Here is a 26,438-nt window from a genome sequence, read left to right as displayed (position 1 = left end):
GGCACATACGGTGTAGCAGGTTCCCAGGTCCCTAGAATTATGCTGGAGGGCATGCTCCGCTACTGGGTATTGGGCATCTCCTAGGCGGACAGTTCGTCTGTGTCCGTTCATGCGCTCAGCCAGTTTGGTTGTTGTCATGCCGATGTAAAAGGCTGTGCAGTGCAGGCATGTCAGTTGATAAATGACATGTGTAGTTTCACACGTAGCCCTGCCTTGAATTGTGTATGTTTTACCAGTAGCGGGGCTGGAGTAGGTGGTTGTGGGGGGATGCATGGGGCAGGTTTTGCAGCGGGGTCGGTTACAGGGGTAGGAACCGCTGGGTAGAGAAGGTAGTCTGGGAATATTGTAGGGTTTAACAAGGATGTTACGGAGGTTAGGGGGGCGACGAAAGGCAACTCTGGGTGGAGTGGGGAGAATTTTGTCAAGGGATGATCTCATTTCAGGGGTTGACTTGAGAAAGTCATATCCCTGGCGGAGTAATTTGTTGATGTTTTCGAGGCCAGGATAATATTGGGTGACAAGGGGGATGCTTCTATGTGGTCTGGGGGTAGGAACATTGTTGTTGGACGGGGAGGAATGTATTGCACGGGAAATCTGTTTGTGGACAAGGTCTGCAGGGTAGTTGCGGGAGAGGAAAGCACTGGTCAGGTTATTGGTGTAGTTGTTGACTTGTCAGACTACGCTACACGCAGGGGTACTGTCAGTTTTGAGTTGTTTGGTCCACTGAAGATGTCAAGCTGTACGTGCCACTGTGTGCAATGGCCTTTTTCGAGGTACCCCACTCCAAGTGACTTTGCATGCAGTTCTTTCATATTTACTCCGAAACTGACAAACATAACTGCATTCTCTGACATTAGCAATTCCCTAAAGGTTTGAAGCCATTTGTCATCAACATAGCGTGACAATCGTCTCCAGTCCATATTGGTTCAAATCACTTTACAACTACTGTTCTTTACAGCACGTTACACAGCAGCGAGATTTACACCATTCCTTATAGACACACTGGACAGTTCAATACACCAACAAATCGGACAACTTCAGTCACAGTGTGGTCAGGGACACACCCAAAATCAGTATCTCCTTTCTGCCATTCTGTCAAATCTCCATATCGACCAGTCTTATGGTATTGGTCTCATAACTGACTGCCTCACACGCACACCCCATCACTGCCATGGTGTATGTCAATAGTGGAGGGTCACATGACCATCTGTACCAGACCTACTCATCTACAGTTCTCCAAAGGGACTAGTGAGGCATTTTTAAGGGAATTGCCAATATTTCGTCTGGTGAGCCTACCACGTAATTTCAAGCTTTTGGTTATTCTTATCTTCCCAAAACTTCATCCTATCATTACGAGTCTGTCATTCTAATAGTGCCCAAGTAATTTTTAGTTTCAGATGGCCATCTGTTAGTTCCTTGGGTGTCAGCTTAATAGTTGCCAGTGCATCAATCAAGACCCCTCTATTGCCTAGCCATTTTTCTGCAGTCTGACAAGCCCCATTTAGAACGTTTGAGATTTTCTTCATCAGCCAGTAGTTGTCCATTGGTGGTATAAGTCCATAAAATTTGAACTTTCCTTTCTGTGCAATGAAATTAAATCATTCTGTCAGGAACGACAACTGTTCTAAACTTTCGTGCATCCAGATACCATCTTGGATCTTGGGTCTGTACAGTCTCTGCAAAATCTATTGTTCCATTTTCTAAATGAAATTCACTTTCACTGTTAAAGACGATGGTCCCACAACATAGAATGCTGCCGAGAGAACCTCTGTTGGAAGACAGCATAGCTTTGCTTTGATTGGAAAGCATTTCTTCTTATAAATATTCCAGATGATTGTGTAGGCTTTATATAACTTCCCTGCACAAGTTTTACTGGTCACTTTGCCGTTACCAGTGTTCCCAATAATTTCACTAAGTACTTAAAATGTTGAGCCTAAGCGATGTTTCCATATTTTGTAATGGAGGTGTGTTTTGACAATGATCTCATGGGCCTAATTGTGTTTCAGTAGTAGTCTTGGTAACTGTTGCTAAGCCATCAAGAAACAAAAGACATTTAGTATTTATTCTTTTACTTTTTATTCTCATATTTATTAGAGGTATTTCTTTATGCCATATTTTTATGACCACCTCTAGCACCGAACTGAAATGGAGTGGAGATAACCCCATCATCATGTGTCACGTCGTTTTTATATCAAAATATCTGAAGATTTTGCCCTGTGACTTTACTACAGGGTGGTGTTTGTTAAAGTCAGTTGGACTGAGTTAGTTGTTTTGCTGAACACACTATATTCATTCAGCATGTTAAACAATATGGTGAGGTGATGTAGTGCTCAATCTTTTTTATAATCTGCAAATGTGACCATTGAGCTAAACGACTGGCAGTACTGTATCATCATCTTTAGATTCCAGATCTAACTGCGTGTGCTGCTGTAGTTATCTTAAGATTTACGATCTGTTTGCACAAGATCATCCTTGTCTAAGGCCTGCCTGGTATTCATCTATCACCTTTCTGTCTGCTGTTTTATCTGATAACATTTTGAGGCAGTACCTTGTAGGCACCTCGCAGAAGAAATTCTGCAGTGATTTTTTTGGCCCATCAACTCCAATTTTTTGTGTACAGGGTGAATCAATGTTGTTTTCCATTCTGTAGGGGTAATTTTGTTGTGCCTATTAATCACAATGAAGGCTTGCACTCTGTCAGTCAACGGCTGGCCTCCAATCTTTAGCACCCCAATGATTACACTGTCTTTCGTCTGATGTTTCTGACATCTGATATTATGTTACACTTCTCCCTGTCTGTCAGTGGAATTCAGTCTTGGTTCAGGATACATCTGTCAAACTCAAGTTTTTCTGTAGAAGGTTCATAGTTGTGTATTTCTCAATATAATGCTTCAGGATGTCAAGACTCGTGTGTGTGTGTGTGTGTGTGTGTGTGTGTGTGTGTGTGTGTGTGTGTGTGTGTGTGTGTGTGTGTGTGAAGTATTCTGTCTGCTGTTTGGTCATTACTAATTACTCCCAATCTATTGAAATGATGATATGCATGTTTAAGTTGTCAGATTATTTTTGAGGTTTTCTTCTGTATTTCTAGAAAGTCCCAGCAATTCTCTGGAGTTAGTGTAGATGCATCTTATGTTACAGGGTAATTATGGGCAAATCTGATCACGTGATAAGAGAACAAGAATTGATACTTTATTTTAGCCTTTTAGCATCGAACCACGGCTGTAGTGTAGTGGGTCATCATGAAGGAAGAATGTGTTTGTCAAGTAAGACTGCTCTCTACCTCCTCAGGTGCTCTTTGTATTGGCAGGGACACCACACAGGCTGCAACCACAGCAGAGGAAATAGCATTGACAACAGGAGCTGGATTATATATTCTGTGTACATAACTAGATCATAGATTCATCACAGCAACATGAGAACTTCAGGTATGCCTTCCTTGCTTGTACAATAATGGGCTTGTCACAGGCAATACAACCTCGTAGCACTAATACGGGCAGAGCTGAGCAGATATTGCTCCTCAGTAGAGGTTTGTACATCACTCAAGTTAACTAGAGGAAGGAAAAGATTTCTTTGTGGGTTCTGATGCAAGCCTAAGAACAGCAGGTTTTCTAAAAGGTTCCAAAATTCTCAGCTAAGCTGGTGTTATGGAGTCGGGTTGTTCAAACAACTTCTGTCTAGAATGCACATTGTCTCTTGCTCACTCTATGAGGTGCTATCCAAAATTTTCAGGACTGGTGCTGCCATCTGTTGAAAAACTTACCTTTGGACTAATGGTCACCGTCACCCTCGAAGTGGTTCCCATCCGCATGTACACAGCGGTCCCTGTGCTTCTGCCACTGGTCAAACGTTTTCTGGAAGTCTTGTTCTTTGAGGGTGTATATGCTTCTTGAATCCTCTCTAGAGTGTCAAACTGACGGCCTTTCAACTTGAGTTTCAGTTTTGGGAATAGCGCGAAGTCACCAGGTGCCAAATCTGGTGAGTACGGTGGGTAGGGTACAACTGCCATGTTGTTTTTTGCCAAAAAGATCCTGGTGAGCAAGGACATGTGACAGGGCGTGTTGTCGTGATGCAGCAGCCAGTTCCCCTGACACCAAAGTTCAGGCTATCGCTGCTGCACATTTTCACGGAGCTGTCGCAGAACATAACAGTAGTACGCGGAATTCACTGTTTGGTTGGGTGGGCGAATTCTTTGTGCACTATTCCCTTCGTATCAAAGAGAACGATGATCATGCTCTTCACTTTGCTCTTCACCTGTCTTGCTTTTTTGGGTCTTTGAGAGCCCGGGCTCTTCCACTGCGACGGATGTTGCTTTGTCTCTGGGTCATAATTTTAAATACAGCTCTAATCACCAGTGATAATCCATGACAAGAAGGTTGGTTCATCAGATGTGGTCTAACAAAGGTCCTTGCACACTTCAACATGCTGTGCCTTCTGATCGGCAGTCAAGATCCTTGGCACAAGTTTTGTGACGACACAATGCATGCCCAAATCATCAGTAAACATTTGTTGACATGTTCCATAACCAATACCCACTTCATCCGCAAGGTCTTGAATGGTTCGACGTCAATCCACACGAACCAGTTGTTGAAGTTTGCCACCAATGCCTGGCATTGTGCGGCTAAAGGGCCTTCCAGTGTGAGCATCATCTTTGACGTCTGTATGGTCGGCCCTGAACCGACCATGCCACTCAAACACAAGTGTACGGCTCATGCTCTGTCCCCCACACACTTGTTGAATCATTGCAAGGGTCTCCGTAGCACTTTTCTCAAGATTCACACAGAATTTGATGCACACGCGCTGTTCTGTTTGCGGATCCATCGTAAAATCGCCACACACCAAACACAGAGTAATACCGAAATCACTGTGGACACGCAACACGGGCTCCCAGCTGAATGCCACTCAGCACACTGACTCAGATATGCAGCTCTCGCAACCTAGCAGTGCAAATATCTACTACTCCTACTTTCCAGATGACAGCATCAGTCCTGAAAATTTTGGATTCCACCTTGTAGTCTTACGTGAAAATTTACCACTTGACTTTACTATGAGGGCATGGCAAAATGTCAGCTTCTCTCTGTCCCAATGGCCAGTCCCCATAATTCCATATGGAGGGGATATGCCCCTGCAAACAGTTGCTCATCTGATTGGTGGATAAATTGTTGCTGTAACACAATTGAGTAAAAGAAAGTGTGCACACTTTTGTATGCAGAACCAAGTGGCACTCAGAAGCTCATGAAGACTCATTCTGATGTCAGTAATGGAGGGAAGCAGACATGAAGCATTCCAGTGGTGGTTATAGAAGGAAGCAGAAATGAAGATATTTAGTATCCAATTTGGAAAGAGGCTGAAGCAGACTGCAGATGTAGCTCCAACTCTTCACGGAGTAAGTGGTACCTTGTGAAGACTGATGATGAGTTCCATTAACTTTCTACTGTTACAACGACGACAACTTCCCGAGATGTGTTGTATTCCGTTTAATTTCAGCCAAATTCACTAAATTGTGTACCCCGAGTTCCAAACTGAACACAGCTTAATTATTACTCCTGTACACTTACTCTGAAAGAATTTCTCTCATGAAATGTCGACTGGGTGGTACTGACTCCTTGTTGCATGTATTTCTCTATATTAATGGTGACTGATGCAAGTGTTTTGGTCCTCTGATGGGCGTTGGGAAAGGCAGTGTTCGATATCGTTAAGGCCGTGGGCACTAGGGATGTTAGTGTAAAAGCAGGTGGCATCAATAGCTACAAGCAGGGTACCTTGTGGTAAAGGGACAGGAACTGTGGAGAGTCAGTGGAGGAAATCGTTGGTATCTTTTATACAGGATGGTATGCTTCAGGTAATAATTTGAAGGTGTTGGTCTACGAGAGCAGAGATTCTCTCAGTGGGGGTACAGTAACTGGCCACAATGGGACATCCTGGGTGGTTAGGTTAATGGACTTAGGAAGCATGTAGAAGGTAGGAGTACAGGGAGTGGTAGGGGTGAGCAGAGAGATGGACTACGGGGAGAGGTTCTGTGATGGGCCTAAGGATTTGAGTAGTGACTGGAATCCTGCTGGATTCCTGGAATGGGGTCACTACGGTAAGGTTTGTAGGTGGCTGTATCTGACAGCTGGCAGAGTCCTTCTGCCAGGTAATCCTTGTGGCTCAAAACAACATTGGTGGAGCCTTTGTCTGCAGGTAGGATTGTAAGATTGGGATCAGTTTCTAGATGGTGGACTGGGATTCTTTCTGTGGATGTAAGGTTAGTTTGCATGTTGAGGGATTTTGGGAATGATAGTGAGGCAAGGTTCAAGGTTAAGAAATTCTGGAGAGTTAACAGTGGTGATTTGAGGGGCAATGGGGGTGGGTCATGGTGAGATGGAAAAGTGAACTCAGTCATGCGGATTCAACATTGGTCTTTGGTCGAGTCTGATTGGTAGTGTTGGTGGCAAAAAAGTGTTTCCACTGTAGGGACCAGGAGAAGAAGAGAAGGTCTTTAAGAAGTCCTGTAAGATTGAATTTGGGACTGGGGTAAAATGTGGGGCCTTTTAGCAAGGACTGATATTTCTGCAGGTCTAAGGCTTTTGAAGAAAGGTTTATGACTGTGTTTGGGGTCTGTTTGGGTTCTGGATTGTGTGTGGTGGAGGGAGGGAGTTTTGGAGGGTGGGGTAAATGTAATACAGCTGCGAGAAAGGGATTGTTAGCTATGAGGGGATGTGGGCGAGGTTGAAGGTTGTTGTAGAGATGGTGGGCAGTGGCAGTCCAAGGTGGGAGAAGGAAGTAAGCAGGGTGGAGGGTTTTTTGAGGTGGCATTGTGCATGTTGCTATAGTTCCTGGAAAGCAAGAGTTCCAGTGTGCATTACATGTTCTAGGAATTAGGGATTGCATAGCATGAGAAGGTACTGCAAGGAGATTTAGGCTTGGTTGTTATGGTTTTGCAGGACTAAGTTGGTGAGGGCTAAGGATTAGTAGAATTTGAACAGGTGGATGCCATTGTGGAAGTAGGGGTGGGAGCCAGAGATGGATCATTTGATGGTAAGGCCACTTGGGGAGATACAATGAGCCAACCAACGCCACAGGAACAGTATCTGGGACTGGGTTCTGACCATGGATAAGGAAACTTCTCCGTACTGATGCAAATGGAAGGAGCAAGGATACATGGTGGTGGAAAAAATGAGAAAAATTATGTAAACAACATAGAATTACATCTGAAAAAATTTGCAGAAATACACCGAGGTAAATGGGAAAGATCACGAAAGGGATGACACGGATGAAAAAGGGAGAAACAAGATGGAATCTGAGGAGTCGACAATAGTGAAAGGCGAACACTTTTATATAGGAGGGTACGCTTCGGGTAATAAGATGAAGGTGTTGGTCTATGAGAGCAGAGATTCTCTCAGTGGGTGTACAGTAACCGGCCACAATGGGACATCCTGGGTCCCATTGAGAATTGGCGTGAAGACACAATGAGATCAAAGAAAAGATATAAATAGAGAGTGACGCAGGGAGAGTGGTCAATTTGAAGGTAAGATTAATGATATCAGTAGGAGTACTGCGGGATTTAAAAGGCTGCACCAACAATGAGCATGTGCACAGTCAAGATGGTTGATACACTGTGGCTCGTAAGTAGAAATTTGAGTGTGGTTTGAAAGGCGACAAGAGAAACACAGAAAAGTAGAGAAAGGAGGATGGACATTGAGTACAGTAATGCATCAGAAAATAGTAACAAAGGAAAACAGCACTGGGTTAGGATCGAAGAAAAGTCATCAGGCAATAATCAAACAATGGAACATACAGGATGGAATGTAAAATTATTATGAAAAGAAAAGTTGCTACTCTCCATATAGCAGATATGCTGTCACAGATAGCCACAACAAAAAGACTGTCACAAATAAGCTTTCGGCTCCTGCTTTGGAGTACCACTGTCCACTCCTCTACAACAAACTCCAAACTTCCCCACGTCCCCTCACAGATGACAAACCCTGTCACCCGGACCTACTACATTTACCTCATCCTCCGAAAATCCCTCCCACCACCACACAGAATCCACAACCTAAATAGACCCGAAACACAGTCATGAACCTTTCCTCCAGAAGCCTTTGCCCCACTTAAATACCAGTCCTTTCCAAAGGCCTCACTTTTTGCTCCACTTCTCAAGCAAGGTTTTTTTGAAGACTACTCCTCCCGGTCCCTACAGTGGAAATACTTTTTTGCCACCAACCCTACCAATCAGACTCAATCAAAGACCGATGTTGAATCCTGCCCTGCTCAGTTCAGTTCAGTTCAGTTCACTCCTCCATCCAATCATGACCCACCCCTCGCTGCCCCCAAATAAACCCTGTCAACTTTCTAGAATTTCTTAAGCTTAAGCCTTGCCTCACGATCATTCCCCAAATCCCTAAATATGCAAACTAACCTTCCATCCACAGTAACAACCACAGTCACCATCTAAAAACTGATTCCAACCTTATAATCCTACCTACAGACAAAGGCTCCACCACAGTTGTTTTAAACCACAAGGATTACCTGGCAGAAGGACTCTCTCAGCTGTCAGATACGGGGTATCACTGAAGCCTTCACAGCCCGTAATTATCCTCCCAACCAAGTAGAAAGACAAATCTCCAGTGCCTTACCTTTCCAGTCTCCCAACTCCTCCCAAAGTCTCACTGTCCGACCACAGAGGAAGTTTCCCCTCTTAACTCTGTACCATCCAGGACTGCAGCAACTGAATTACATTCTCTGCCAGGGTTTCGACTACCTCTTGTCATACACTAAAATGAGAAATGTCCTGCCCACTATCCTTCTCATTCCTCCCACAGTGATATTCTGCTGTCCACCAAACCTACACAATATACTCTTCCATCCTTACACAACCCCTGCTCCCAATCTATACCTCATGGCTCATATCCATGCAATAGACCTAGATGCAATATCTGTCCCATACATAAGCCCACAATCACCTATTCCAATACGGCCACAAGCATCACTTATCCCACAAAGGCAGGGCTAACAGTGAAACCAGTCATGTGATCTACAAGCAAAGCTGCAACCACTGTGTTGCATTCTGTGTGGGCATGACAACCAACAACCTGTCTGTCTGCATGAATGGCCACTGATAAACTGAGGTCAACAAACAAGTGGACTACCCTGTTGCTGAGAATGCTGCCCAACACAACTTCCTTCATTTCAGTGAGTGCTTCACAGCCTGTGCCATAGGGATCCTTCCCACCAACACTAGCTTTTCTGGATTGCGCAGGTGGGAACCCTAGCTGCAATATATCCTACATCCCAGTGACCCTTCTGGGCTCAACCTTCATTAGTTATTGTCCTCACCCATCCAGCCCCTTCCCTGGTCCCATTCCAGCACTACACAGCCCTCATTCCACCAATATACCCAATCTTTTTACAGCTTTTTTGTGATAATCTTTTTGTTGTGCCTATCTGTGACTCAGCATCTCCAGTATATGGGAGGTTGTCGAGAGTTTCTTAGGATGCATTAGACAATGTATACTGAAGGAGGGGAAAGGAATACAGCAGTGGACAAAGGAGCAGCTTTGTGGGATGAATAGATAAAAAGACAAGACTCAGTGATATTTCTTGCACAGCACAGAACACATTGAATTTAACTGAGGAAAAAAGACAAGTTTCAATAAAGCAGGCTAGTGAGGATACAGAGACACAAAAAAATGAACATTAAGAATATTCAAAATGTCTAAGGAGGACAAATGTAAGGCTGTAGAAACATGCATGACCAGGGAAAATACAGATGCTGCCTCTATGAAAATTAGAGAGACTTTTGGAGACAAGAGAAGCTGCTGTATGAGTATCAAAACTGGGTATGTGAAACCAGCAGTATGGGAAAGAAGGAAAAGCTGGAAGCTGGAAGGAGTATATAGAGGGCTATACAGGGGAAAAGAATTTGGAGGCAATATTATAGAAAGAGAAGAGACATAGATGACGACGAAATGGGGTATAAGATATGGCAAGAAGAATTTGACGAGCACTGAAAGACCTAAGTCAATAAAAGGCTCCTGGAATTGACAACATTCCATCAGATTTCCTTGGAAGAGCCAAGGATGGAAAAACTGGTAGAAGCCGACCACAAGAAAGATTACTTTGGATTCTGGAGAAATGTAAGAACACGCGAGTGAATATTGCGCCCACTACCTCTCCTAGAAGATAGGTTAAGGAAATGCATATCAATGTTCACAGCATGTATAGGTTTGGGGAAAGGTTTTGAAAAAATTGGAATACACTCTTCAAATTTCTGAAAGTAACAGAGGTAACATACGGGGAGTGAAATTTTATCAAACTGTACAGAAGACAGACAGCAACTGTAACAGTGGAAGGTCTTGAATGGAATGCAGTAACTGAGGAGGGAGTGAGACAGGGTAATAGCCTATCTCACCCCCCCCCCCCCAACTGCCTCTTCCTCACCATGTTATTGAAACTGTACAGAGCAGGCAGTAAAGGAAACCAAAGAAAAATTTCAAGAAGGATGAAAAATTCAGGGAGAAGAAATAAAAACATTTTTGCCGATGACACTGTCACTCTGTCAGAGACAGCAAAGAATTTGGAAGAACAAGTGAACAGTTGACGACATGGACATCCACGAATAGCCTCTTTCCTTCCATCTTCCCTTACGCCATGACTAGCCAATTAAAAGTTTTACAACAGTGACGTTAGACATCGATAATCTGTAATAAACAGAAGCACCTATCCCTATGCAAAAACAGCCGTGCCCTGAGGAAAGCCGCTGCACTTTTGGCCAAAACTTCGGATTTAGATTATTATTGTTGTTAGTTTTTAGCAATGACGCGGCATAATACCCAGAAGAATTTTAATCACTATAATCACTAGTAGTAGATGAGTTTAGCTATTTGGGCATTAAAATAACTGATGATGACAGAAGTAGAGGAGATATAGTAGAAAGGCTACAGAAAGGAAAGAACGTCTGAAAAAGAGGGATCTGTTAAAATCTAACACAAATTTAAGTGTTAGGAGGTCTTTTCTGAAGGTATTTGTATTGAAGTTAAATGTGGAAGATAGGGAATTCAAAAGCGGGAAAAGATGAAAAATGCTGTATAAGGAAAGTGAGAAAGGAGGGTCAAGGATGCCACAGGAAATTGTCACTGGCTGGCCACTTACGTAAAATAGGGCGAAAGTCATCCTGTGCACAAATTAAGAATCTCTCCCTAAAATCTTGGTAAAAACATTGGACAAGTCACAGAACTTTAACCACATTTATTTGAATATTTCCTAAAAGAGATGGCAGATCCACCAGCAAGTCAGCCGCAGCCCACTGGTCAGAAAATAAAATGCAGTCCAATAAAATGTGGTGCACAGCGACATGGACGCCACAAGTATCACACATTGGAGGGTCCTCTCGCCGGAGCAGGAAGCTTTGTGTTATAGGACTGTGGATTATCCAAAAACGAGTGAGGAGAACCTCGTCCCGTCTACAGGGCTGGAAAGTAGTACACCACACTCATGTTGTGGGCTTGACTAAACGGAGCTTATTGTCAGTCATTTCCAGCCACTCATCCTACCACCGGCGCGACTCGTGAGCTCGATAGTGAGGTGAGTGCATGCAAAGGGATGGCACACTGAAATACTTGCGGATCGAGACATGCCTCCTTGGCTGAGAGATCTGCCCTTCATTCCCAGCAATGCCAACGTGCCATGGAGCCCAGCAGAAAACCACCTCCTTCCCCAGTCATCGTAGTTGGAGGAGGGCATCCTGGATGTTCTGGACTATTTTATCTGCTGAATACAAACACTGCAATGAGTGAAGGGCACTTAGTGAATCGGAATAGACAAGAAATTTAGGATGGGAAGAGCACCTCATCTGCTCCAGTGCCTGCAAGATCGCAGACAATTCTGCATCAAAGACAGTAAATGCTTGAGGCAGTTGAACCTCAAGGACACGATCTGGAAAAACAAGGGAGCAACCAGCAGAATCCACCTGTTTCGAACCATCTGTAAAAACAGCTACATAGTCTTGGTGCTCGGATAAAATGACAGAAAATGTTGCATTAAAAATGGTGGCAGGAGTGCACTCTCTCCTGTACCACACCAAATCTAAAATCACTCTGGGCCTCTCTAGTAACCAGGGTGGCAGGCAGTTAAAACCCTGGATTTTGATCTATACGGGCTCCACACCACAGGACTCCAGCACACATTGCACACAGATCCCTAACGGCATCGTGGTTTGTGGACAGTTGGAAGAAAGGCATGCCAGAGGCGGATGAGCAACAATATAGTGAGTGGGCGAGGTTGGAGCTGCAAGAAACTTACAAGCCTGGCACACCAACAGGAGCTGCCACCGGATGGTAAGTGGTGGTTCTCCTGCCTCAGCACAGAGGCTGGGTATGGGATTAGTCCCATAAGCACCCTTGGCCAGTCCAATCGCCCCGTGGTGGACAGCGTCGATGACCCGCAAATAAGAGGGCCTCACTGACCCATACACCGTGCACCTGAAGTCCAGCCGTGAACGCAAAAAAGCCCGATAAAACTGGAGAAGACGCGCCCTGTCTGCTCCCCAAGACCTGTGGTTAAGGCACTTGGGGATGTTCAGTGCCTTCAGGGTTCTGGCTTTCAAGTCAATCTGCAGTCAAAAATGAGGCCCAAAAACAGAACTGTGTCTCTAAAATGTAGGATAGTGTCCCCTATATGCAAGGCAGGCAAATTAAAAGGACGAGAGGAGAACAATTAAAATGAATGAAAACACACACACACACACACACACACACACACACTTATCGGCAGTAAACTGAAAACGCATCTTTGCAGCCCACTCCCCTAACCGCCACACTGTAAGTTGCAACTGACGGCTCACCGTTGCAACACTGGAGGAGGAACAGAAAACAGCAAAGTCGTCCACAAATAAGGATCCTGGACTCCTTCCCGCAGATGTTATACTGTTGATGGCTATGGCAAAGGGGGTAACACTTAAGACACTGCCCTGGGGGACACTATTCTCCTGCTCAAATTGACCAGACAGTGTGTGACCAACTCAGGTCTGAAAAACCACTGAGACAGAAAAGACCAAATGAAAATGGGGAGGTGGCCACGAAAGCCCCACTGATGCAGTTGTGCGAGAATACAGTGTCTCCAAGTAGTGTTTTACGCCTTACTGATATCAAAGAATATGCCAATACAGTGATGCTGAGGGAGGAAAGCCTGATGAATAGTCGCTTCTAGAACTGTCACATTGTCGACAGTGGACCGTAACTTTCGGAATCCTATTGAGAGCGGCTAAGGAGTTGCCTGGTCTCTCAAAGCCAGACCAAAACGACAGTTAACCACCCATTTCAGGGTCCTTCCTACACTGCTCGTCAAGGCAATACCCTGATAGCCACTGGAACATGTGTGGTCCTTTCCTGGTTTGAGGAGAGGGATTGGAATTGTCTCCCTCCACGAGTTGGGGAAGACACCTGTCTACCATATTAGATTAAAACATTCAAGGAGGATTTCCTTTGATGCCACTGGCAGATGTCTAAAGCATGCAGTACCGGATTTGGTCATGGCCAGGTGCAATGTCAGAAGTCTCAGTCAGTGCCGATTCGAGCTCCCAAATGGAGAAAGGGGAGTTGCAGGCCTCAGAACTGTTCGGCCTAAAGTCCAACTTTTCCCTCAACAGTTGCACGGTAGTGACGAAATACTGGATCCTGGCTCGCATTGGCAGAAGTTTGTGCAAAATGCTCAGCCAGCATCTGAGCAATGTTTCTAGATGACGTTTGGTGGCTCCCCTGGTTCAACACTGCAGCTATCGGTAAACCGCTGTGTTTATCAGAAATCCTCTGGACGGCTTCCCTTACTTTTGAGGAACAAGTGGAACGATTGATAGAGTTCAGGAACTCATGCCACGACCACTTTTTGCTGTCTTTAATGACACGGCGAGCCTTGGCTCTCGGGATTTGAAAGGTCAAGAGACTGTGTGCTGTCAGGCAGCGTTTAAACCGTCGAAGAGCCACACGCCTGTCCCGGATGGCTAAATGGCACTCTTCTGTCCACCAAGGGACAGATCACCTCTGAAGAGGGCCATCAGGGGCATCAGTGTGATAGATCACATGCGTGATGTGGTCCACCCGTTGCTGGACACTGTTATGATGTTCAAACACAGCCAACTGGCCGAACAGCATCCAGTCAGCCCTGCCAATCATCCACGTTTGTGGCTTCTGTTCCACCAACACACCACCAAGTAGCTGAAGGCGCATCGGAAAGTGGACGCTGGAATGAAGGTTGTCAGTGACCTCACAGTGAACAGTCGGCGAGGTCTGGAGAGCAGAGAGAGAGGTCGATGGCTGAGAATGACCCAGTAGCACCACAGAAATGAGTCAGAGTACCAGTGTTTAGGAGGCACAGCTCTCGAGATGTCAGGAGGTTCTCCAAAACTCAACCCCAATGGCAAGTAGACGTTGAGCCCCACAAGACATGGTGGGCATTGAAATCTCCCAGGAGGAGAAATGGTTGGGGGAGTTGCGTGATAAGATCGGTGAGAGCCTGAGACTCTACTGCATCCAGTGGAGGTAAATAAAGAGAACAAACTGTAAGCCATTGATGTACAGAAATTTCAACTGCAGCTGCTTGCAGGTCGGTATCCAGGGGAGAAGCAGAGGAGTGGTGCACATTATTGACAAACACAGCAACCCCTCCTTTGGCTCTTTCCCCAGTCAGGTCATACTTACGATATAGGGTATAGCCCCGTAGTGCAGTGGCATCAGATGCTTTGAAATGTATTTCCTGCAAACACAAGCACAGAGGGCATTGCTGCACTAGCAGTTTCAGTTCCTCCATGTGCACACTGAATCCATTCATGTTCCACTGTACAATGGGAGCCATCTATCAGGGGGGTAGTACTTTCATCCTGATTTTCTCATGGGGAGGGGAGCCCACAATGGGTGGAGGCTCAGGTTTGGAGCAATATGGTTTCCCCAATCCGACATCAAGCTCTGTAGCCTCAAAATAAAAATCAACTGAGTTGTCAGAGGGGTCGATGTAGACATCGTCAGGCTGTATTCTGCCCAATTCCACTGGTGTTGGACGTTTTGCCTTGGATTTTTTTCCCTGAGTAGACTATGCAGCCACAACTGGGATTGAGTGTGTGGCAGCATTTGGCAGTGTACCAGATGGAGCGTTTGGAGAGGCAGAGAGATCCACAATGTCAACAACCATAGCTTTTTCTGAAGTTCTCGGGGGAGGGACAAGCTTAGATACAACTGCACCAGCACAAGTGCAGGGACACACGCAGGTGCTAGTGCTGACAGCAGCAACCTCCGTTTGTGAAGCGGCATCAGTTTTCAGGACCGGCTGTTTCAGAACGGAACAAAAGGAAGTAGTGAACGTGGGTGGCTGAATGGATTTGTATAGCTTCTTCGCTTCACCATACGGGATGTGCTTTGTGGTTTTAATCTCCTGGATCTTCCATTCCTCAAGGAAACTCCGCAGTCCTTGCTCCAAAGAGGGTGATCCCCAGAGCAGTTGACACACTTGGCAGGAGAGGAGCAACCAACTCCCTCATGGGCGGCTTTACCGCATTTCTCGCAAGTGGCTCCCCCTCGGCAGCCGAGAGTAGTGTGCTTAAAGTGCTGGCATTTAAAACACCACATTGGACTGGGGTAATAAGGCCGTACACTGAGACGTAGGAAACCTGCCTTCACATGCTCCAGTAGTTGGGTGCTCTTAAAAGTAAGGATAAACGAGTCTGACTTCACAAGAGTGCCATCCACCAGTTTCGTAACGTGTGGCACATTGACAATGCCTTCCTGGGACCATTCAGCTTTCAGTTCTTCTTTGGGGAATGTCAACGAGATCACTGCATGTCACAACAACTTTGCTGTAGTTCAAGGTGGTGTGAAATTCAGTTTCTGTCGCAAACTCCCCGAGGCATTGTGCTTTCAGAAGGTTATTGACTTGTTGGAAGCTAGATGTTTCAAACAACAAGTTTCCATTTCGCAAGCGCTTAACAGACTTCAAGGTGCCAGCAATGCCTTCTAAGCGTTTCTGTATATAAAATGGTGAAACTTTGTGAAAACCCCCTCCTTTCTTTTAACTATAAGAAACACACACTGCGAAGCAGCATGCATTCTGTTACTACTGATTGAATCAGGAGGACTGGTTACACGAGCCCTCTTGTTAGACTGGGTGTCTGTACCTACCAGCGGCCCACCCTTTCCGCTGGGAGGAGGCAAAGAAGATTTTGAAGGATCCATCTCGGTCCCACGAGCAGCTAGGGAACCAGAAGTCCACCCAGACAGAGCCCTGCGTGCCTAGGTAAGCCTTATACAACTGAGGTGCGGCAGGTTCCCCAGAGGTTGCCCGCTATCGACTGTTCCACCTCAACAGCCACGCACCTCATCAGCGCACAGCAGACCTTGAGATTGAGGGTTTTTGTTTATAGAGGTTTATTCCACCCTCCTGATCCGGGCGGTCAAGCCAAGATCCCCATTTTCTGAGACACAACGTTCCACCGCCGCGCCACACTGTGGTCGCTGAAGCACGCCCAGAGACTACGGTGACGGGGGACTGGTGGCGCTTACCAGTCCCCAGCTCATGAACCCCGGGGTCGCCAAGCCCCTACTGAGCAAATGAATGCCAAGCACCTGAGGGCGACTAAAAGTAGACAGAAGCTTTTGAAATGTGGTTCTACAAAAGGGAATACTGAAGGCTGGATTGGTAAATTGCGTAACTAATTGGGAAGTACTGAGTGGAATTGGGGAGAGAAGAAATTTGTGCCATAACTTATTTAAATAAGGGATCCGTTGATAGAACATATCCTGAGAGATTAAGGAATCGTCAACTTGGTAATGGAGAAAAGTGTGGGATGTAAAAGCTGTAAAGGGAGACTAATGCTCGAGTACAGTAAGGACGCTTATGAGGATGGAGGTTGCAGTAGTTATTTGGAGATGCAGGGTAGAGTAGTGTGCAGAGCTGAAGACTACAACAAATCATAAAATACAAAATTTGTTGTTGTTAAAGCAATGGAAACTCTGATTTTGCTTGAGTAGTTTGGTTACAGCAAACGTTTGAACAGCGTTGTTAAATTATTTTTTTTTTTAAAGTTCTACACGAGCGTTTTCTTTGAATGATATCCACACTCTTCGCTACGCCGTAAGACAGTAACGAAATTTGCAAGATTTCTTAGTGGTATTGGTTGCGCCGTGGTGCGCTACATGCCTGTAAATGGTCGCCATACAGCTTATTAGTGTATACAGCTAGCAAGCAGGGCTCGAGGGCCTGGTGCCTACCTTGACGTGAAAGCTGCAGGTGCCGGCGCGCACGCCAGCCTCGTCGGCCTGCCATTGGTGCGGCTTGGAGCTCTCGGGCACGTGCTCCTTGCGCCGGCGCAGAGAGTCCCGTAGCGACCTCCGCAGCCGGTCCATGCCGCGCGGCGCCGACCCCGCCTGCCGCTGCAACAAGATCACACTGTTCGAGGCTCACAGTGTAACGTTTGCATTTTTTCAGTTTCTAGTTCATACAGCGACTGCGGCCTTGCCAAACGCACTGCTACAGCGGAGCGCCAGCCGCCTCAGCCGTGTCCAGCGTGTGTTGGACTGTCCTGGAACGGAGATGAGTGCTCGGAACGTGCAGACGGGAAACGCATCACAATTCTTTTCACATGACGGTTAGAGGCCAGGATAGTCTGTATCAGTCACTCTTTAAGTGTAGCCTATACGCTGCACCTGCTGCCGCTCGGCTGCACTTCGTGACGAGCACACTGTACAGCCGCTCCTGAAGCCTAACAGACAAGTCGAGTCAATATTGACAACAGAATAATGTGCGAGAAAAGATATGCGGAGAAAAGGAGATACGACAATTTTAAAGATGGATCTAAATTCTTTTCACACTTCTGGATACGAGGATTGCAGAAAAGACCTACGTTAAATAACTGTTACGTTGTCATCCTACACTTCATTCAAGCTACAAGAAACTTAGATGAGAAATCAAAAACAGGATACGCTGAACCCACAAAAGAAATAGGTAAGTTGATTTAAAAAAAAAAAAAACCAGAGGAATTAAAGACATTAGCTGCCAGCTGGCATTGATTTAAATCAACAAAAGAAGTTGAAAATTTGTGCCTGACCAGGGTTTGAACCTGCGTCTCCTGCTTACTAGGCAGATGCACTGAACACTGCGTCATCAAGACACAGTGGTCACTGCAACTGCACGGATGATCCTACCACGCTTCCTGCCAGGCCCAAATCCACAACTTACACCATACTGTACTGATGTAGTGCGCCTGCTCATAAGCCTCATTACTCGCGGCGTTTCGCCGATTCCTGTACTGTCCTAGCTTGGTGTGCATCTACACTCAAGTGATCACTGGCAGTCTTACCTTGATCCCTTCCGTGCAGATGCACACCAAGCTCGAATTTCCGAACCGGGGGCAAAAACTTTATAGTGGTGACTGCCCAGTAATTTGGAGACCCCGATTCGAATCCCAGTCAGGCACAAATTTTCAACGAGCCCCATTGATTTAAATCAATGCCTACTGGCAGCAAATATCTTTAATTACTCTGTCTCTTGATTCGTAGTGGCTGTTGTTTCGGGCATGTCCAAAAGAACAGACACCACATTTATATTGTAGATTTGTCAAATTATTGTCTCGTTTCATTTCCCTCTGTATTTTTACTGGTTTGATTCGATTAAATTCTATTGCCCTTGTTTTAGTTCTACTGACATTCAACTTATTTCTTTCCAAGATACTATCCATTCCGCTCAATTGCTCTTCCCTGACCTTTGCTGTCTCTGACAGAGTAACAATGTCATTGCCAGATCGCAAAGATTTATTTCTTCTCTCTGAAGTTAAATTTCCTTTCCAATTTCTCGATTTCCTTCAGTTTTTGGCCAATATACAGACTGAATAACATCAGCGATAGGCTGTAACGTGGAGACTTTCCAAAGGCATACAACACACATGGCGAAGCTATAACTGCTGTCCAGCCCAGTCCCATTACAAAGAAAGAGCCGACGAAAATTAATTTCGCACTTTAAATCACAAATTCAACTTTCTTGCAAAATTACGAGTTCATTTATAGTAATCGCGGACTTGACTGTCATTTACTTAAGTCGTTAAATGAAAGCAATCACTTTACGTACTAAGATTAATTGTGCTTGTTGGGTACTGAACCGGCAGGTCACCTGTGGCCTGTTCAATCAAGATTACTTTTCTCTGAGCAACAGAAACCACAGATGACTTGCCTGCTTCGAGGGCGAAATAATTTTCACCTTCACTATACAATTAATTTAAAAAATATGAAAGATGATGAAAATCTGTAAAGTTCGGGACGGCCGTTGCGTTTCAGATTTCAGTTGGAGCCTCGCTGAAGCGGAACGGTACTTAATTCCTCCCGCATTCTGAGGATTGGCAGCAAAATAGGTCTCTCAACTTGTGCACCAAGGGGCCACGCCACCCCACCACTCTGAGCCAGCTGCAACAGTTCCACCTCCACCCTCTGTCATGTCGGCAACATCTCAGTAAGACACTGGGAACGTAGTTACTCCAGTGGGTGATAATCACACGGGAACCAACATGCCTGTTACTCCAACACAATAACTGCACAGATTCCGACTTCATCGGCAAGGTCGTCTCTGTTACATCCCTGGTTCATATTGAGAGACCAAAGACCGGCTTAATAACATTTAGATGCTCAGCTGCATAAAATAGCTCAAACATCGTCTTTCCTATTAAGCATAACTTTCTTTCTGCTCATCGAAAATACTTGTACGCTGGCTCTTAAAACAATCTTCGACCCAGCTGCGTTCTCTGATTGGCTGCTGTTCAAGACACGTGGGATACAACAAAACGTTGCGTAGCTCAACCCTACGCTCAACGGAAGGACTGTGGTTATAAGGGAACGCCAGCCTTCCGAAACAACTGCAGTATACCAACAGCATTAACAAATTGGCAACAGTAGCAGAGTCTGTTAATGGCGAAGCATAATTTACAATTCATGTACATGCACGGGAAATTCTGCGCACTTCTGGGAACTGAAAGAAAAGCGGAAGTATTGTGCAAACATTTTGAAACATCCAGTACTTACTTAATCGCAAAATATACAGTATACAGGATGGTCCACTGATAGTGACCGGACCAAATATCTCACGAAATAAGCAGCAAACGGAAAAACTACGAAGAACGAAACTCGTCTAGCTTGAAGGGGGAAACCAGATGGCGCTATGGTAGGCCCGCTAGATGGCGCTGCCATAGGTCAAACGGATATCAACTGCGGTTTTTTTTTAAAATAGGAACCCCCATTTTTTATTACATATTCGTGTAGTACGTAAAGAAATATGAATGTTTTAGTTAGACCTATTTTTTTCGCTTTGTGATAGATGGCGCTGTAATAGCCACAAACGTATAAGTACGTGGTATCACGTAACATTCCGCCAGTTGGGACGGTATTTGCTTCGTGATACATTACCCTTGTTAAAATGGACCGTTTACCAATTGTGGAAAAGGTCGATATCGTGTTGATGTATGGCTATTGTGATCAAAATGTCCAAAGGGCGTGTGCTATGTATGCTGCTCGGTATCCTGGACGACATCATCCAAGTGTCCGGACCGTTCGCCGGATAGTTACGTTATTAAGGGAAACAAAGTGTTCAGCCACATGTGAAAAGTCAACCACGACCTGCAGCAAACGATGATCCCCAAGTAGGCGTTTTAGCTGATGTCGTGGCTAACCCGCACATCAGTAGCAGACAAATTGCGCGAGAATCGGGAATCTCAAAAACGTCGGTGTTGAAAATGCTACATCAACATCGATTGCACCCATACCATATTTCTATGCACCAGGAATTGCATGGTGACGACTTTGAACGTCGTGTACAGTTCTGCCACTGGGCACAAGGGAAACTACGGGACGATGACAGATTTTTTGCACGCGTTCTGTATAGCGACGAAGCGTCATTCACCAACAGCGGTAACGTAAACCTGCATAATATGCGCTATTGGGCAACGGAAAATCCACGGTGGCTGGGGCAAGTGGAACATCAGCGGCCTTGGCGGGTTAATGTATGGTGCGGCACTGTGGGAGGAAGGATAATTGGCCCCCATTTTATCGATAGCAATCTAAATGGTGCCATTTATGCTGATTTCCTAAGTAATGTTCTACCGATGTTACTACAAGATGTTTCACTGCATAGCAGAATGGCGATGTACTTCCAACATGATGGATGTCCGGCACATAGCTCGCGTGCGGTTGAAGCTGTATTGAATAGCATATTTCACGACAGGTGGCCCGCACGTTCTCCGGATCTGACGTCCCCGGATTTCTTTCTGTGGGGAAAGTTGAAGGATATTTGCTATCGTGATCCACCGACAACGCCTGACAACATGCGCCAGCGCATTGTCAATGCATGTGCGAGCATCACGGAAGGCGAACTACTCGCTGTTGAGAGGAATGTCGTTACACGTATTGCCAAATGCATTGAGGTTGACAGACATCGTTTTGAGCATTACGTTCTGTAATTTAATTTAAAAAACCTATCTGTTATCAATTGTTCGTCTAAAATTCTGATCCGTACGTTTGTAACTAACTACCACAGCGCCATCTATCACAAAGCGAAGAAAGTGGCCCAACTAAAACATTCATATTTCTTTACGTAATACACGAATATGTAATAAAAAATGGAGGTTCCTAATTAAAAAAAAAACGCAGTTGATATCCGTTTGACCTATGGCAGCGCCATCTAGCAGGCCAACCATAGCGCCATCTGGTTTCCCCCTTCAAGCTAGACAAGTTTCGTTCTTTGTAGTCTTTTCGTTTGACGCTTATTTCGTGAAATATTTGGCCCGGTCACGATAAATGGACCACCTTTATTTACAAATTCAACCAAAGGCGGTGCATAACCGCTGTTTCCCTTATCCTATGCGCCACGCTTTCGTTCTGATTTGCAAAAGCCTTTTTGTATCTGCGTAAGCCTTTTTGTATCTGCGTAAGCCTTTTTGTATCTGCGTTTGTTCGTACTTCTGAACAGTGCAGGATTTTTCTTTATCATGGCATTGTCAATGTTTTTTTCCACTTTCTGATACCAGGTATCTTCTGGTGGAGAAAATGCGTAAGAAAAGCGTCAAGTACTCATGCGACCTTCGAAATACATCCAGAAAACAAGGCAGAAGATAAAACAAGGATTACGAAGACGTAAGAGCACATACTCTACTGCGTAGTATATAGAGGGACTAAAACAGGTAGCACACGACGCCAAAAGGCTCCGTTACGAACACTACGCCCGTGCCATGTAACGAAGCTCTTTAATCTTATAGTTTAAATCCAGTTTATAGTGAAGTGTGAAATCATTTCACGTATTTAAAGCGTAATTACTATAAAATAAATACATTTAATAAAAATAACAAAAGTAAATCGAGTAAAGAAAATATTACTGACTGTTTTGCAGCACTATAATATAATATCATAAAATTTTTCACTTCGCTTGAACTCAAAACATTAGCCGAGAATCATCAGTCTGACAAATATATAATCTTTCAGAAAAATCGAGAACCGGAAGCATGAGAAGCTGGACGGAAGAATAGAAGAGAAACTTCAGCGAAAACATTTACAGAATTTTAAAGAACAAGAAGAAGAACAAGAACGTAAATCGGCAGAGAAAGATTAACTGGTGTTAATTGGGTATCCCAATCTCCTAATCGATAGGGATGGAGAAATAAATCTGTCTACAGTTTTTTGTTGATTGCTTTTACATGTCATCGTTTTAACGTCCTCACCCCACCCCTTAGGACGGTAGCGGTCTTTTACCCTTCAAGCCAATTTCGGTTGAAACTGTTCGAGACCGCACCACCATCCCAAATATGGCTGCAAGGGGTGACTGGCTCCCATGGCAATTATCTCCCGATACCAAGACATTTGTACACAAAGATTGGTTAAAACTGATCCAAGTCCTCCAGAGCTAAGCTGGAAGACGAACCCCCCCCCCCCCCCACACACACACACACACACACACACACACACACTTTTGTGGCTGGCAGCATTAAGGCGTAGGAAAGAGTCTCAGAGAATTTCCTCAAAGTCTGCGCACACACACTGACTTGTAGCTCTGTATTCAATTTTTAAAAAAAATCCATTTTATGATACATTTCGAAATGTGTTGTAAAGGGTATTTTATTACAACGTTACTACTGCAGCAAACATTACTCCCGCCGATGACTACGTTATTATTTTTCCTGTTTGCAAAATGAACTTTAGCTTCTACAAAACACATCTCCCCCCCCCCCCACATCTCCCCCTACCCCTCCCCCAAAGCCAACCATGTTTCATATCTTGTCATAACTGCATATTGTGTATTTGGTGAACACTATTCTTTCACACATCGTTGTTAATAGTTAACGTCTTTCACTTGTCGCTACAGTGTTGCCACATCCGCCACCGGCTACCGCTCGGTTATAGGCGACAGCTGATTTCAACTGATGAATGACTCAACAGTGACAGACGACTCGTTTTGTAGCCCTGAATTTAAATTCCTGTCCTAATCTGACATCAACTCGTGATATGCGGTATATCCGAGAAAACGGCGATCAACAATCTTCGGTAGAACAACAATCGCGATCGCTTCGTTCACGGCATTTAAGGCTCACTTCTACGAGCAAACTCATGACAGAAACGTTTCATAATATGTTTGTTTGCATAGCCGTTTTCCGCAGCAGAATTTCAGTTTTAGCGGTAAAACAAACTGTAGCTGTCACTGTTACGTAAAACTTGTCATCACACTGGCTTCGTGGGATGCCGGGTCACCAAGCGATGAGCAGCCCTAGTTGGCACTTGGTTGCAGATTATACGCGACACAAGCAGACTGCAAATAAACGAATGTTAGGAAAAAACAAGAGCAAATAAAAAAAGTCAATACGAAAATGAAAATGGCGCAGCGAAGTATTTGAAATAAAAAAAAATCACATTTAAACTAACTAAATGAATTAAAATTCCCAAATATGGCTTCACGCAACGTCGTGCAAAGCTTACCGAAAGTAAGACTATCTCTATGATTATAATAGCTGTATAAATGACGCTGAGTCATGTCTTGTGCGGAAGGATCCAGTATTGATTAGTGCTTTTATGAAACGTGTGAATTTAGTTAGCACCTGTGTGTGTGTGTGTGTGTGTGTGTGTGTGTGTGTGTGTGTGTTATATGTCATGAAATACGAAATAAGGGGCTCAGACCGAGGATTCGGGACTTATACACACCAAGCAGAAATCCGGACAAGGAACTGAAAGTAAACTAACACTGTTGTTAGAGTTTGGCAACGGCGAACGGTTCGGCCGTGACGTCAGCGCTCCGATCGGAGAAAACCAGCTCCAAAGCACTAAGTCAACCATCAAGTAATTTTAATCATTCTATAGAGATGACGCGGTCGTTACCGAAGGTTTCTCGAGGCAAAGCTTTCATCCGGCAAGCGACATGTGGTGTCACCGCATCTTGCATGAAAATGGCGGTGTAGACACAGCTGCATTGTTGTTAAAGCTGGAATCATGTGACGCGGGAGAGGAAGGAGGTTCTAACAACAGGCCTGCATCTCATCGAAGAAAAATGGACCGAGAATGAAGAAGCTTGTGAAACCCCATCACACAGTCACATAAGCTGGGTCCAGTGGAAGTTCCTGCACAACAAATGGCAGAGTAGAACCTCATATGAGACAGTTCTGTGCATTGAAATCACCGTGCAGAGTAAAATGTGCCTCATCCATCGAAATAATATTTACCGCCGCCATGTCATCCATTTCCATGAGTGCCAAAGAACGAAGGGCAAAATCACTATCTTTGGGGTTCATTTGCTGCACATTCTGACTGTTGTAGGACACCAGTGTGACATGCGGCGCAAAATCTTTTGAACTGACAACCACGGGTGAGACAATTCTTGTGACGCAGCTCGAGTACCAGCTGCAGAATTTGAGGCACGTGCTGCATGGTCGGGTATAGATGCAGCTACTTCATCAACAACCGCCGCGGGAATGGAGCCGACTCCCTCACCATGATGCACAGCCTAATTCGCATGTTTCTTCAAAGTTCTTGATCATATTCTTTAGCCAATTTATTGACATGAAGCCTCTTCGCACCTGTTTCTGTCGCCGACATTCACGCAATTCAACGCTTCTATTGCTGCCCTTTTGATAAAAACAACTTTACCAGCAGTGCAGGGTCTTTCTTCTCAATAGCCATTGCGTGATTTTGTATGGAAAACTTCAACCCTCTTAACCGTTTACAACAAGTCACTTCACAAAAGGCCAAATACTGACGTCAAAGCAGGAAATATTCTGACTGCTTAAGGCGCCATATTTTCATCTGGTGGCATGTTCCACGAGCGTATCTATTAATGAACACGCCTACCGACAGCGTCCTGCTATGTATACAACCCTCACTGCAGCACTCGAAACACCGTCAGTTCAAAGTTCAATTAAAACCACCCAGGGTATATATTTTGATGCCATAATACCAGCAAGACAGTGTAGACTTCATTTTGCAATACGACGGGGCTTCATCACACATTATTTCAAACTTTCTTTTTTACATCAATGTCAAAATGCCTTATTGGATTGGATTTTCTTCTTAAATGACCCACACAGTTACATAATTTAACTCCATGTAATTCTTCTTACGGCTTTAAGTTAGAAGTCGCGTGTTCCTAACTCCACTGCCACGTAATTTGTAAGAGCTGCAAGGACGCACTATTAATGGGGTCACTGATTATTTATTTATTTATTTATTTACCGCTCAAAAATGGTTCAAATGGCTCTGAGCACTATGGGACTTAACATCTTAGGTCATCAGTCCCCTAGAACTTAGAACTACTTAAACCTAACTAACCTAAGGACATCACACATAGCCATGCCCGAGGCAGGATTCGAACCTGCGACCGTAGCAGTCCCGCGGTTCCGGACTGCAGCGCCTAGAACCGCACGGCCACCGCGGCCGGCTTTATTTGCCGTATAGCACAGCGCATAACATACTGTAGTACAGTCAAGAAGACATAAAAGACACCTAAACAGACATAAATACAGATAACACATTAAAAACTGCTCCCAGTATCCTTATCCAGTCACAGCTTGATCCTGTGGACAAGAAAAAGTGGTTTGGGTCTCCCAGGTATGCTCTTCAGTTAATATTGAAGTTTATAGATAAGGTTTTTACGGTGATTGATTTCCAAGAAGTTTTGCTAGACGCTTCCTGAAAGATAGCGTCCTATCAAGAGTCATTCCAAGATAATTTGGGTGACTTTGGTAGGGAAGCATTTTGTCGTCGTTACAGACCTCCGTTTTACAATACGACGCTTTGTTGTTTAAGTGGAAACTGCTGACTTCGGTTGTAGAGAAACTGGGTAGGAGTCTCCAAACGATGAAATATTTATGTATTTTGCTGATCCTCAGAGTGATAAAAGTACATCTAAACTAGCACTTCTGAACACTTTGTGCTGACCCGCAAGTGCTAGATAGACTGCATATCAAA

At 44.7% G+C, this 26,438-nt stretch overlaps 1 protein-coding gene across 1 annotated transcript in view; it reads right to left on the bottom strand.

The window, feature by feature from the left end:
• LOC124802599 (protein numb) overlaps positions 1-26,438 on the bottom strand; it is a 235,952-nt gene that overhangs the window by 125,894 nt on the left and 83,620 nt on the right. Inside the window, exon 3 of the mRNA XM_047263479.1 lies at positions 17,232-17,393. Coding sequence (XP_047119435.1) covers positions 17,232-17,393 — 162 coding nt within the window. The remainder of the gene's footprint in view (positions 1-17,231; positions 17,394-26,438) is intronic.

This window comes from Schistocerca piceifrons, chromosome 6 (genome assembly GCF_021461385.2).
Source record: "Schistocerca piceifrons isolate TAMUIC-IGC-003096 chromosome 6, iqSchPice1.1, whole genome shotgun sequence".
Taxonomy (NCBI): domain Eukaryota; kingdom Metazoa; phylum Arthropoda; class Insecta; order Orthoptera; family Acrididae; genus Schistocerca; species Schistocerca piceifrons.
Note: the sequence above shows the minus strand (reverse complement) of the source record. Positions and strands in the feature narration are given on the sequence as shown.